The sequence below is a fragment of the Panthera uncia genome, chromosome F2 (assembly GCF_023721935.1).
Source record: "Panthera uncia isolate 11264 chromosome F2, Puncia_PCG_1.0, whole genome shotgun sequence".
NCBI classification, from domain to species: domain Eukaryota; kingdom Metazoa; phylum Chordata; class Mammalia; order Carnivora; family Felidae; genus Panthera; species Panthera uncia.
The window spans coordinates 19,842,987-19,856,582 of NC_064812.1; the positions used below are offsets into that span (position 1 = coordinate 19,842,987).

Consider the following 13,596-nt stretch of genomic DNA (forward strand, 5'->3'; position numbering starts at 1 on the left):
GTGAGGAAATTTATTTTACATTCAAATTCAGAGAAATACTGAATTCCCATTTCTCTGAATTAACAAGGAACTAGGAACTTCTCTCTCTCTCTTTTTTAAATAGCCCCGGAGGCTTGCTTTCGCTTTTCTGTTTTTAGACCAAAGTTTTGGTGCCTTTTTTTTTTTTTTCTGTGTAATTACTAGATTTAACTTCTGAGCTCGGAAATATAATGTATACACATGACTGCAAGAGAAGTTTTATAGCTACTTATGATCTGATAACCCAAGAACATTATGTTTCAATCTCCTACCATTTGCTAGACCCTGACAGAATGGCTTCATTACTGCTACGGTCCTTTTGTTTGAGGTTTTTAAGTGTTTTTTAGTCTTAAATATTCTCTCATTTGTTCACTTTTTGCACTTTTCTGACCGTGCTCCCATTTTTCTTTTATAAAATATAGTCAACATGACTCGTATCAAAAAGCAGGAAGATGGGGCACCTGGGTGGCTCAGTTGAGTGTCCAACTTCAGCTCAGGTCATGATCTCACAGTTTGTGAGTTCGAGCCCTGCGTCGGGCTCTCTCTGCATCCAGCTCAGAGCCTGGAGGCTGCTTCAGATTCTGTGTCTCCCTCTCTCTCTCTCTCCCTCTTCCCTGCTTGTGCTCTGTCTCTCTCAAAAATAAGCAAACGTTAAAAAAAAAAAAGCAGGAAGAATGTTTTGCTTCTTTTTTGGAGAAGAAATGAAATTTTTTAAAAAAGTTTATTTTCAGAGAGAGAGAGAAAGAAAGAGAGAGAATGCCAAGCAAGCTTTGTGCTATCAGCACAGAACCCAACACAGGGCTCTATCTCAGGAACTGTGAGATCATGACCTGAGTTGGACACTTAACAACTGAGCCACCCAAGCACTCAAATATATATATATATATATTTTTATATATTTTTATATATTTTTTTTTTTACCTTCTTATTGTCTTTGTGGTCCACTTGCTTTTTACAATTGGCTAATTTTTTTCTGATGACAAAGATTTTAATTGTCATTGTAAAAAGTTTGAGAAGTTCAGAAAAGTATGAAGAACAAATGATCCTGACTTTGCCATTGGGAAAATTTTAGCACACCCACTTCTGCCACCCTCTCTTCCAATGCACTTTTCTTATAGCACCGCAAGGACCCCTTCTGGTGAACTTTTCTCCTAAGCCTTATGGAACTAAAATTTACCCATAGGGCTTCCTGTTGTCCAGATAATGCCAACATCAGCATATATTCCACAGCATAACTTTAGAAAGTGCAGGCTCATCATTTGACAAAAGTGCATTTAAAATTTTCCATTAGAAAACCCCAGATTAATCTTACATTTCATAACTGCCAACTATTGCCTAGTACAACTTCCTTGTGAATATCAAGGCCCTAGGTTTTGTATGAAGTTGTTTGGATGTGAATATGCTAAATTTGAATCTCTGAAATTAAAATAAGTATAGAAATAGATCACTTAATATAAGAAACTGGTCTCTCTGGGATCTGATGTAGTTTTGAGGCACCTGCAGGCTGTCCAGCATTTAGTCTGAGTGCATCTTCTTTACAGTGGAGGTGCTGGATGGAGAGGAATGGCCACGCTCTTTCCTTATAGGCCCAGCCTACTCCCCCGCCCCTTGGAGCTCTGCCCCAACCTCAAATGACCAATGAAAACTGTACAAAGCAAGACCGTGCATAGCAAATTTCTTTTTACTTTCCGGCACATTGCATTCCCTCATTTCCAGAGACCACGGGGCTCGCATTCTCTCGCGAGAGGTGGGAAAGGGTACAGGGTTTGAAACATGGCGGATGACAAGGACCAGCAACAAACTGCCAGACCTGTAGAAGAGCCCCTGGATCTCATCAGGCTCAGCATGGATGAGCGAATTTACGTGAAAATGAGAAACGACAGAGAGCTTTGAGGCAGAGTACATGCTTATGGTCAGCATTTAAATATGACATTGGGAGATGCAGAGGAAACTGTGACTACTATAGAAATTGATGAGGAAACATACGAAGGGATGTTTAAATCAACAAAATATTTTTGAAAATATCAGAATATTCCGATGCTCTTTGGGGAGATGATGGTGTACTAGTTGCCCTCCATTAAGAGTTGGCTGAACCAAAGAATTTGTCGTGTGTGGAATATAGGAGACTTCTTATGATTGCCTTTTTAAATGCAGAGACATTATAAAGAGAACTCTGTGTAAATTTTGATATTAAGAAACGACCAAGGATTCTTCCACTCCTGAAATGATTTGCAGATAACTCAAAAATACTTAAGCTAAAGGACATCCCCCCCCCCAGCCATTTAAATAAATGTGATAACCAAGAAAAAAAAAAAGAACAAATGGACACATTTTGAACCCCGGTTGGCCTGTGTGTCCATGGCAGTTTGTCCGCGGGCTGAGATCCTCATATCTCTGACCCATCCCCATGGAAGGAGGAACCACCTCTCCCATGCAGATGACATTCTCTAGCAGTTCACACCTCCTCAAATCTGAGAGGTCACTCTGTGCTCTCCTGCCCATTCCTTACTTGCCAGATGCAGCAGCTGTGATTTTGCGGGGCTCTCAGGGTCTTTAGTCCCTCCAAAGGAGCTTGGGAATCCATGCGGAATCCCCCAGGCCAGGCCACCAGACCTTTCTGAATCCATGGCCAACCTCCTGGAGGCCCCACACCTCCAAATATCCCCTCTCCCCCCAAAACAGAGGTTTTCACTGGAGTCGGTAAGACACTCTGAAAGTCTAGATACAGTGAAATCAGAAAAGGGGCTGGCTGCAATTCCTAGACCATTTTGCTTGGGTCTTACAACAAATGAGCCATATATTTCTTTCTGTTTGCCTCCCAAAGCACAGGGTGGGGGTGGAGGGTTGGTTCTTACAGACTTATGTTCAATGGGACACTGGCCATCTTAAGCTGTTTTTAATGTTCCTAGAATAACTGGATTATATTTATTTCCAATGCATAATAATAAAGATTAAAATAGATCTAGTGTTCACCAAATGCTAAGACACTGCTTTAAGGGCTTTAAATGTATTAACTTATTAAAGCTTAGAATAATCCTATGTGCTAGGTAATATTACCTACATTTTAAAGGAAACTGAAGCAAGGAGAGCTTAAGTCATTTCCTGGAGGACTGCATACTTGGTAAGTGACAGAGAGGAGGCTTAAAATCCAGCAGCTATCTGGTTGCAGAGCTCAGGTTCTTAACTGCCCTGTCTTCTGACTCGCAACAGCATGTGCTGGAAAGAATATTTCAAAAGCCTCAAAGAAATGCTTGGGTCACCTAACTTGTCCCAGGAATTTATTCTTAAATTTCCATTTATTGAAAAGCTAAATAAAAGACACAAGGGAAAATCCAAAATAAAAAATAGCTTTTTTTCCCCTTCTCATTCACCTAGCTTAAAACAAAACAAGACAAAGCTGGGTTCCAGGATTCTGGCATCTGTGTACCAAATTGGGGTTCTCCTCTATAGGCTTTAATAGGACAGGAAACATATGGTCCACTCCTGGGTCCTTTTATGAGCAGAATTCTGTCATATAAGTGAAATGTTCAAAACAATGATCAGAAAAGACAGGTACAGAAGAGACTTCTGAGATGAAATAGGAATTAAAAAATGCCACCAGAATCACAGCAGAGCTTTTGAAAGCTTTTGCAGAGAATGTATTGAATGACATTCATGGAAACAATGCTTCTGACTTCCAGATGTGAAAAGAGAATGATTGCAAATAATGTGAAATTTATGACGGGGTGTGGGTAAAGTATAAGAGATCTGATCTAATATATTTTAAAACTTTTTTCTTCTTTGAGAAGAAAAAAATCTCAGAACGTGTTATAAGCCTCTTATATTTTCCTCATTAGCTATGGATTACAGCCACCAAGCAAGGGGTGAAAGCTGGGACATTCTTCTGGTCTGTGTAAGTTGTCTTTATTTTGTCAGTGTTTGTAAAATTGCAATTATGATCAGTTTATGAAACATTAACTCAATTTGATTTCATTTCAGTTAAATACAAAAGCACTTGAGCTTTTCTATATTTTCTGATTGAAAATAATCTTCCAATCATTTTTTAGAGGTCTTCCCTCCTTTTTCCTCCATCTTTTCTTAATAGAATATGAAGATTTTCCCTTCTTGTCATCCTTCAGATTTTTCTGTCCATTTATAGGGTTTGGTAACTTACCACCAAGGATCGTATATTTCTCTTGGACTATTTATTGCTGTGGTTTGCATTATCATTTTCTATAAATATATTATAACATACTATGTTTATTTTGGTTCACAACATTAAAAGTCTAGTGTGGTCTCAGACAGCTGATGTAGTAGTCTAGAGATTGGAAATTCCAGACAGGAGACAAGGGGAACCCTCTGTTTCCACTCCGTTTTCCACTGAACTCTAGGATTTCCCTAATAAGAAAAATGGAAATACCACTTGTCTTCCCCACAGAGCTAATGGGGGGATTAGTAGTTAATGTTCATAAAGTAGTCTTTAGGTGAAACTTACCTAATAAAAGTGTCAACATGTTGATTATTTTTAAGGCTCCTTAGTTAGAAAAGGAATCTGTTTCAACTTTCATGGGGATTTTGTTCCCACTGAGATGTTCTTTCCATCTTTTTTTTTTTTAACCACCTAAAGCTGTTTCCATATTTGCCTCTTATGCCTTAACAAAAATCTGACTATTCTATAATAGTAGTGTGCTGAGAGCAATCACAGGTTCAGATTAATCCAGAATGGGACCATCTATATTCCCCAAATTCAGGAATAAAAGTAGCTTTTTCAGATTTGAAGGGCTGCGTTGAAACTGGGTTTGGTGACTTTAAGACAGTGACCCTTTAAAAGTATCCCCCGCCCTATTTTTTAAAGAGCTTGTCTGAGTTGAGAAATAAGTGTGGGTATGTTAGAAATGACATGTAGATGACATGTTGATCTACCAATTTAATCATCTGCATTACATTTTTGTAACCCTTGACTGTCATAGATGCTTACAGAAATGATTTCTTCTGTTCCACAACATATTTGCTCAGCAGAACGGAAAGGAGCCAACAACATAATTAATACCTAGGTCCCACCCTTACCCCCCGAAACTGCTGCAAAGCTTCGTTGAAAAGGCCCAGTGTTCTGATTTTGAATGGCAATTTTCTCCACCCATTTCAAACTACTTCCAAGAAGGTAGCTTTTGTGTGCTCTAAAGATGTCCTTAGTTTGGCTTTGCTTCTCGGGCTATTGTTCTTTTATCTCTATATTCCAGGAGTGACTTGGATTTAGGTTTTTTTTGTTTGTTTTTTTTTTTTCTTTAAAAAAAAAATCTTGTTATAACTCACACACACAGACACACACAGACACACACACACACACACACACACACACACACACACACCAGGGTCATACTTTCAGTTTTTTAATGGAATATATGTCAGGGGAATCTACACATGGTACATTCTGAAAAATTTTAAGTTTAAAACCAGATTCAAGGTGCAGAGTTAGACTTGGAAGGCCATCTTTTTAACGTGATTCTGTACTGCAACCTAGAATTATTCTTGCTTTTTAAATGATAGTATTCTATTCCAAAGTACTGATGCTGCTCCATTCCATTTTGTGTGTGTGTGTGTGTGTCAATTCATGTTCAAAAGCAGTAATTCCTTTTATGTATGAGTGTTTAGATTGCTTCTAATCCTAGCGCTGCCACTTAATAGATTGCTGGCTGTAGACAAGTGATTTAATCCCTCGATAACATAGGGTGTTGTGAAGATGGAATGAGCTAACTTTTTTAAAGGGCCTAGTAGGGTGCTTAGTACACAGAGAGTAACCAATAAGTGGTTTTTGTTTTCTAGTCCACATCATCTCTTCCAACACTGACCATACAATGGCTATATGTGTTCTAAGGTAATTGGTTCCCTTTAACACTAAATGCCTCATCTGGTCCTTCATTTTCCATCCCTCCTATTTTTTTTTTCTTTTTCTGACCATCTCTGACATACTTGGTCTCAGAACAAATTCTATATCAAACAGTGATGGTAAAGACAGCGACACAAGCACCAATTCCCTTTCCATTTGGACACACACTGTTCCTTTGCCACATTTGTTTGTGCTGTCTCTGGGTTGTGTTTTAAACACTAATGGCTAGGGGCTATGTCTTTTTGGTTCCTGGGCAATTTCATAAAGATAATGTAGAACTCATAGGAAAGTTAGAGACCACTTTGTCCAGCTCCTCATTGGCAAGGTTAGAATAGTGTGGCCGAGAGAGGTGAAATGTCATGCCCGAGGGTCACAGTTTGAATGGATATTCAGGCATCTACAGTTCTCATCTCTGGTTCTTAGGACACACACATACTCAGCTCCTGCCCAGAAAATGGTAATCCCCTGCTTATCTTTCTAAGAAGAGAATGGCGACTCCTCCATAATGGTCTTTTTAGTAGGAGAATTTTGTATCTTTATTTACATTCATACAAATGCCTTGAACATGTTATACGTTTAACAAATATTTCATGAGTGTGTGTGTCATCTTTGTGGACTTGTGGATCCAGTACATGATGATAAAAGCTAACATTTTTCTAACTTCTGTGTGCCCGGCACTGTTCTAAGTGCTTTTCGTGTATTATCTCTTTTAATCTTTAAAAGAGCCTTATGAGATAAGAGCTATTGTTATCCTCATTTTATGGAGGCACTGAAACGTTAAGTAACTTGGCAAAGTCTAGTCACCAGCACATGTTGGAGTCAGCATTCAAACGCAAGCATTCCAGCCTCAGAGTGGATGCTTTTATTCCTTGCTGGTCAGACGCCCCATCCAACGAAGGTGTTAGAGGATGCGTGTTCTGAGCTCGACACAAAATCTATTAGCTTGTATTTTTCCATTAGCATCAAGGGAGTCCATCAGAGTCCATTTTTGTGACTTAACAGCAATTATGTAAAATAAAGCAGCTGGCAGGTAGGTCGTGAAATAAGGTAAAATGAAAAGGCTACCGCATTTGGCTTTTTTTTTTTTTAAGTTAGGAAAGAATTCTAAATATGTAATTATTTTGCTCAGATACAGAGGATTTCTGAGGCTGATGAATTAAATACCTTAAGTGATGATCTTGGCTTTGCTATGCCTATTTCTAATTCAATTATAGGCTATAATACACAGGGTCACATTTATTCAGTAGCCTTGAAATTTGTTTACATTAAGACTCATTTTATGTTAAACATGATTTTCTGGCGCTGTTGGGATAGTTCTAGACTGGGAGGGGGCCAGAGGAAGGACAAAGCTCCGATCTAGGAGAGTTGGTGGGACTTGGGGGGTGGGGGTTGCCTGGGGAGAGGAACTGCTTGATTAGGGCTCCTGCCAGCTCCATCCAGCCTTCCACCATGGCTCTGGAGCTTGGTTTTTCTCCCAGCTTTCTCTTGTTCACCTCCACCAAGAGTAAAAGTGTAAGTGGCTCACCCAACATCCCACAATAAATTTCCAGTAGAGTTTATTTTTTGGAGCAGTTTTAAGTTCACAGCAAATGAAACTGGAAGGTACAGTGACTTACCAAGCCCCCCTTTGCCCCTGCACATGCATAGCCTCCCCCATTATCAATGTCCTCTACCCGAGTGGTGTATCTGTTACAGCTGATGAACCTACACTGACACTATTATCACCCAGGGAACACAGTTCATATGAGGGGTCACTCTTGGTCACAGTAATGTTTACTGACCACAATTAAACTTGGGCTTTAGTTTGAGTTCGTCATAAACAAGCTCTAATGCCTGTTCTTGGATGGGGGGGGGGGAGGCAGAAAAGCATGTCGTGCTACTTGTTAGGGAAGAATAAGCCAATTTCCCCATAAATAAAGACATTGCTCAGCTTGTGAGCATCTCAATGAAACTCAGCCCAGGATACAGTACCGTCATGTTAGCTGAGAGCTCCCAAAGCTGGTGCCAGATTTTGGGTAATTATATTTCAACAGAGGAATGAGACTTAAACACAAAAGTCATTGTGGATGAAGATTATACCCTGTCAGTCTCATAATTATAGGTGCCTATTCTTGATAGATTTTGATAAGCTAGAAGAGAATTTCATGAATACCTTTCCTAACCCCTTATTTTATAGAGGAAGAATGTAAAGTTTCAGATTAAATAATGTTTCCAAAGTCATATAGGTCTTTAGAGATAGAATGATAACTAATTATGATCATTAATAAAAATAAAGGTTTTTTGTTTTTTGGGTTTTTTTTTTTTTTTTGGAACTTACTATGTGGTAGGCCCTGTACGTGCCCTTTGCCTGTTTTGTCTCATTTTATCTTTATGACCAAGCTATGTGCCATATGCCTTGCTATTATCTCTCTTTTACTGATGAGTAAACTGAGGCCCAGAGAGATCAAAGTGGGGTAGAGGTTAAGAGAGGTCATACCACCAGCAAGAAGCAGATTGAGGTGTCCTGGTAACCTCGGTGGCCATAGCTAATGGCTTTACTCACTGGATGACAATGCTTCTGAGCCCAGGGTCCTTTTCTGCCTGTAGCAGAATCTCTGATCAGCCAGACAGGTTGCTCACTTGATTGTGAGTGAGAGTTTCAAGTCTCACCTTCTATGACAGAGGTTGAGCAATATGATATGTTGCAAATGGAAGTGGAAGTTTAAACACTGATTCGAAAGATGGCCTTTTATGACGAGGATGTGAAAGCAAATGGCGGTAAATAGAGAGCCCTTGGTCCTGGTGCCAGCGTGAGCAGTCATCAGGCTGAAGTCTGTGGAAATGCAACCTAACATCATGCTTTACTTGTTATCACCCTACAGAGTCATCCCTCATGAGCGGAGAATCTTAACCATACTGCAGTGGCTCACCCTGCCAGATGATGAAAGGTATTTGTTTCCATCTCCCTGACTTAACCTCTCCTTTCTTCAGTCTGTTTCCATTGTAGGTTAGAATTGGGTGAAAACTAGATGGGCTGTGAAATAGAAGCACAGTCAAGGTTTGGTATTATTAAAAGTTTTATGGTTCTCAGTCTTGAACGTTACCTTCCCTAAGAAGGGTATAATGGACGTAGGCTATTGGGGAGCATGTAATTACATGGATGGACTACAGCTGTTAATCCTGGCCACTACAGCAGAGGTTAAGGGAGTTCCTGGCTTTGATAAATGAACCAGCAGCCTCCCAATGATGCCGGGGAAGCATTAAGACTGACTTTTCACTTTAATGGAGTTGTTCTTTTAGGCTGCAGACTGCATGGTCCATGTGAATTTTCACTGGGCTCTGTTATCTTGAAGATCAAAGACCTGAGTATGTGTTCAGATAATCCTTTGTGACGTTTGGTCCCTGAGAGTGGTACCAGGCGGTTACTACAGTGCGGGTGGTGTAGGGGGCAGTGGATGTGGAAAAAATAGAATTCCTACCCCCCAAAAAAACAAGAGACATTTTCCATGGTAATACTAACAGTGGTTGGGATATTAATTAACTTGATTTGAGATAATTTTCTCTTAATGTGAAGAGACACTTGATATTCTTTGTTATATGTGGTTTGAGGGAGATTCTGAACCTTCCAATTTTCCCGTAGGCCTTCAGTCTATGCCTTCTATTCGGAACAACCTGATTTCTCTGGACACAAATATGGCCCTTTTGGCCCTGAGGTTAGTAGCTTATCATCTGCTTGAGGAGAACCTGTGCCCCTGGCTACCTGAGCTGCTGACCTTATTTCAGGTCTCGTACAAAGTGTCTCGTATATGCAAGGTTTATATATATACTACAAGACTAAAAACATTTTAAAAAATCTTGAACATACCTGTTTCTCTTATAAGAATTTCATTTCAGATTGATTTGATATTCAAACATATCCTAATCTTGGTGTTCACAGGAGAAGTATATGCCATCCCTGAAGGCATTAGTCAAAAGGTGAAGGATCAGGGAGGGTTGGCATTTGCCATCACTGGGATAGGAGTGGAAAGGCATCTGGAGATGAAACGCACAATACAAAACATTACAACTGAATTTTAGCTCTGTTACAATGATTATGCAGTCAGAGAGGATAGGTCAGCTAAGTAGCTCTAATAGCCTGAGCAGGTGCAATCAACCTGGTATATGTTATAGCATTGGACCCTTCTTTATTTGATCAATTTAGGCATAGATATATACCTGTGAAACCATCACCACAATCAAGACTATGAATGTATCCATTATTCCCCCAAATAAAATTAATTCTTTTTTTTTAATTTTTACCGTGTATTTATTTTTTAGAGAGAGAGAGAGAGAAGGGGAGCACAAACAGGGGAGGGACAGAGAGAGAGGGAGACACAGAATCCCACGCAGGCTCCAGACTCCGAGCTGTTTGCACAGAGCCCAATGCGGGGCTCGAACTCACAAATGGTTAGATCATGATCTGAACTGAAGTCAGATGCTTAACCAACTGAGCCACCCAGGTGCCTGAAATTAATTTTTAATGGAGAGAGATGCACTATTGAATGAATCTATTTAGCAGAGCAATGTAATGCCCTTTTATCAGTCAGTCAGTAATCTTAGTTGGAAACAATCTGTTATATGATATCCAGTATAACTTCAAATTCAGAGGTGGGAAAGAGATAGTTGTGTTTTGTTATGTTCCTCATTTGTCTGGAAAAAGAAATCTTCGCAGTGTTGCAGCATAGATCACTTTAAAACATGACAGGATTTGCAAATCTAAAACGTTTTCCATCTCTCTTTCTAACTAGTGTGGTAAGATCTACATTGACACAATAAAACTTGATTTGGGATAAAAAATCATTTCAAAAACTCTGTTAATGGAAGCTGCCTTCCATTCTCTAATAGGCTGTGACAACACTGCTCGTGATAATTAAGTTCATTGTGTTCAGCATAAGATTGAGTAGGAAATACAGAGAAGTGTGTTGGTTTAAATACTTTTGAACAAAACCCAGTATATCTAAACAAAGGCAGTAAATACCAAGAAGCCATAAATATTTTTGAATGTTTCAACATCAATTCTGTCATGATTTTTTTAAACACTGGAAACTAATGGCTATGTGAAACCATTCTTAGTTTGCCTTAAATCATTGAAGTTATATAAGTCTGATGCTCTTTTTCCTGTCCCTTTGATGTTTAACGAGTGTTGCATGATTATGAAACACAAATGATAAAATGAGATAAACATCTGCATGAAACACAAATCTTATTCTTGCCAGAACAAGCATGGCTGTTTTATCTTTAGGATGACTTTCTTTGAGATTAATCTAAAGTGAACAAAAGGAACTACATTTTATGAAAATGTTAAAAAAAAAAAATCCTAAGTAGTTCCATGTGCCTTATTTAAAAGTTCAGCTTTGCTTGAATAATAATATCCCTTAAAAGATCCCATGGCATAGGCAAGCCAGAGGTTGGTTTAGCCATTCTTTTAAAAGGAAGAAGCTGGACTGGGGCCGCTCGAGTCACCTGGCTGGTAAGTGGACTGAGCGGTAGAATCTCAGAACTCCTGGGCCAGGGTCTTCCCATAGAACCATTTATCTCTCCTTTAGTCCAGGACATAAATAGAGTGGTCATTAATAACCATGTTCAGTTCATACAGAAGATTTTCTTCATGTCAAAAGTTGGCTTTTGACAATGTAGATGAAGTATAACCCTTACGGTCCTGATTTCCTTAAAAGTCATAAAGCTCAGCAATGTTTTTTATCCATGAACATCTCTGGATTTCTAGAATGTGTAGTTCAGTTGTAATTGCGTACTTGAAAGTGTCTGTGTGCATGTTTTAATCAAGAAATAAACTGAAAGGTTTCTTTTAAAGTACTGAGCAGTGCTAAATGGAATGTAATATAAGATGCTTTCGTTTGTTGTAGTGATGATGCTGTGCTCAGGGTTACTCCTAAATATACAAACAGAGATTTTTTTCTTCTAGAATTTTTGAATTAAGACTTGAAGGTATTAGTGCTATGTTCTTTTTAGTATTAATACTTCCTTTTAACTGGGATATTCTCATGTATCCCCTGAGTAAAACTCTTAATTAGGTCCTTGGAATGTATCTTCAGTTACGATAACTTGGTAACCTGGTCACTTTCTTCTGGTAAGGCAAGAGATATTTTCAGATTTCAACTATTTTTCATTTGGTTCTAGGAATCCTATTTCTACTGAAAAATAAAAACAAAACCATTTATGCTTTAAAAATGCAAAACCAAAACAAGCCAGCAAAACCTCTTTTCTGTAGTAGACGAATTGGTTTATATACCTGTAGATCCGTTATATACATGTGGTGTGCATGTAAAGGCTTTACAAATGGAAATATTATTCATAAAATCAGTAACATGTCTTCACTTACATCTAAGGAGAAAATACCTTGCATTTGAAGTTTAATTGAAAAAAATTAAAAATGCTGTGTGCTACAACGAAGTTGAAATCTGTGCATTATTTGCTTACTGTCTGAGTATACTTTTTCCAGGACGATTCTCAAAGACTATTAAATGAGATGACCAAACTTTGGGCTAATAGCTTCAAGAAATGGTTTATTGCTCCTGGTTTCATAGTGTAAGGGTGAATGTTCAGAAACATGCTTGCTTTTGATTGTTGGCGCAATCTTTTTCTCTTTGACCTGTGCTTTCTCTGTGACTCCTCGTTCGGCTGCTCTTCCAGGCCTAGAGGCAGAGCTTTGGCTGGCTAGTTACTACCTTCAGATGGCAAAGTATTCTTCTGAAAAGCAGGGAAATTTGCCCCTCTCCCTCCGGTCCTCCTAATAACCTCAGGCTAAATCTTCTAAAGTCAGACTAAAGTATGGCTGGTCAGTGAAATCTTAGCTTTTGTCTACCTCTAACATTTGAAGAAGGAAGTACGTGCAATATAATCACTGGATGAAAACTCATTTTGGCTAAATCCTGTTTCTCCCGCTGCTCCTCTAACCTGCTGCAACCAGAAGGGCTCACCTTTGGAGTCTTCTGAATGGTGGGGTCTCTTGCAAATGGCTGGGTGTCTGATGGGCCGACTTGAGCACTAGCTGAAATGTATTCAGTGACCATGAAATGGGAAACTGTCTTTTTCCTTTTGCTTCTCTTCTCGTGGAGAACTGCCTGAAACTAGATGCATTAAAAAAAAAAAAAAAAAAAAAAACACCACCAAGCCAGAGTCCATGGGGCTATGTCTTTCAATTGCTCTGCCAGGGACAGAGGATGAGGCGGAAACGGAAGTGCCTTTGCAGTGGCTTGCTCTGGAAACGGTGAAATGGCATGGCAGATGGCCTCCCTCTTGGATACACTAACATTGTTCCTCCTTCTGCCCCTTCCTGCATCTGAATGATTCTTGGAGCAGCAGTCCCACCAAGAGAGACTCAGCCAGGGAGACGTCAGGGCTTGCTGCTTTAATTCACCTTTGCACCATCAGCAAATCAGGGGCCTGTTTTTCTCTAGCGTTTGGAAGTCCCAAAGGTTATCTTCCTTACTCAGGTTCTGTGTCAGCCTTCACCACTCTCTCTAGATTTTCACAATGAGATGTATAAAAAGAGTATAAGCACATAGACTCTTTCTTGAGATCTGTACCAAGATGAAGAGATCTTGATGAGTTTTACATTTTACCTAATTTTGCAAGATAGTTTTTTAAAAGACAGTTTTATTTATGGTTCTCTCTTGGATTTAGAGGTCCTCTGTACCGAAAACCTAAATTATCAGTGGGAAGGAAGTTCTCTC

The 13,596-nt window shown here is 39.3% G+C and overlaps 1 protein-coding gene across 7 annotated transcripts in view; it reads left to right on the plus strand.

Moving 5' to 3' along the window:
- The window catches only part of ENPP2 (ectonucleotide pyrophosphatase/phosphodiesterase 2), a 111,306-nt gene that overhangs the window by 56,372 nt on the left and 41,338 nt on the right, over positions 1–13,596 (plus strand). For all 7 annotated transcript variants that reach the window (XM_049632963.1, XM_049632962.1, XM_049632965.1 and 4 more), the window contains exons 9-11: positions 3,855–3,910; positions 8,746–8,811; positions 9,504–9,576. In XM_049632963.1, coding sequence (XP_049488920.1) covers positions 3,855–3,910; positions 8,746–8,811; positions 9,504–9,576 — 195 coding nt within the window. The remainder of the gene's footprint in view (positions 1–3,854; positions 3,911–8,745; positions 8,812–9,503; positions 9,577–13,596) is intronic.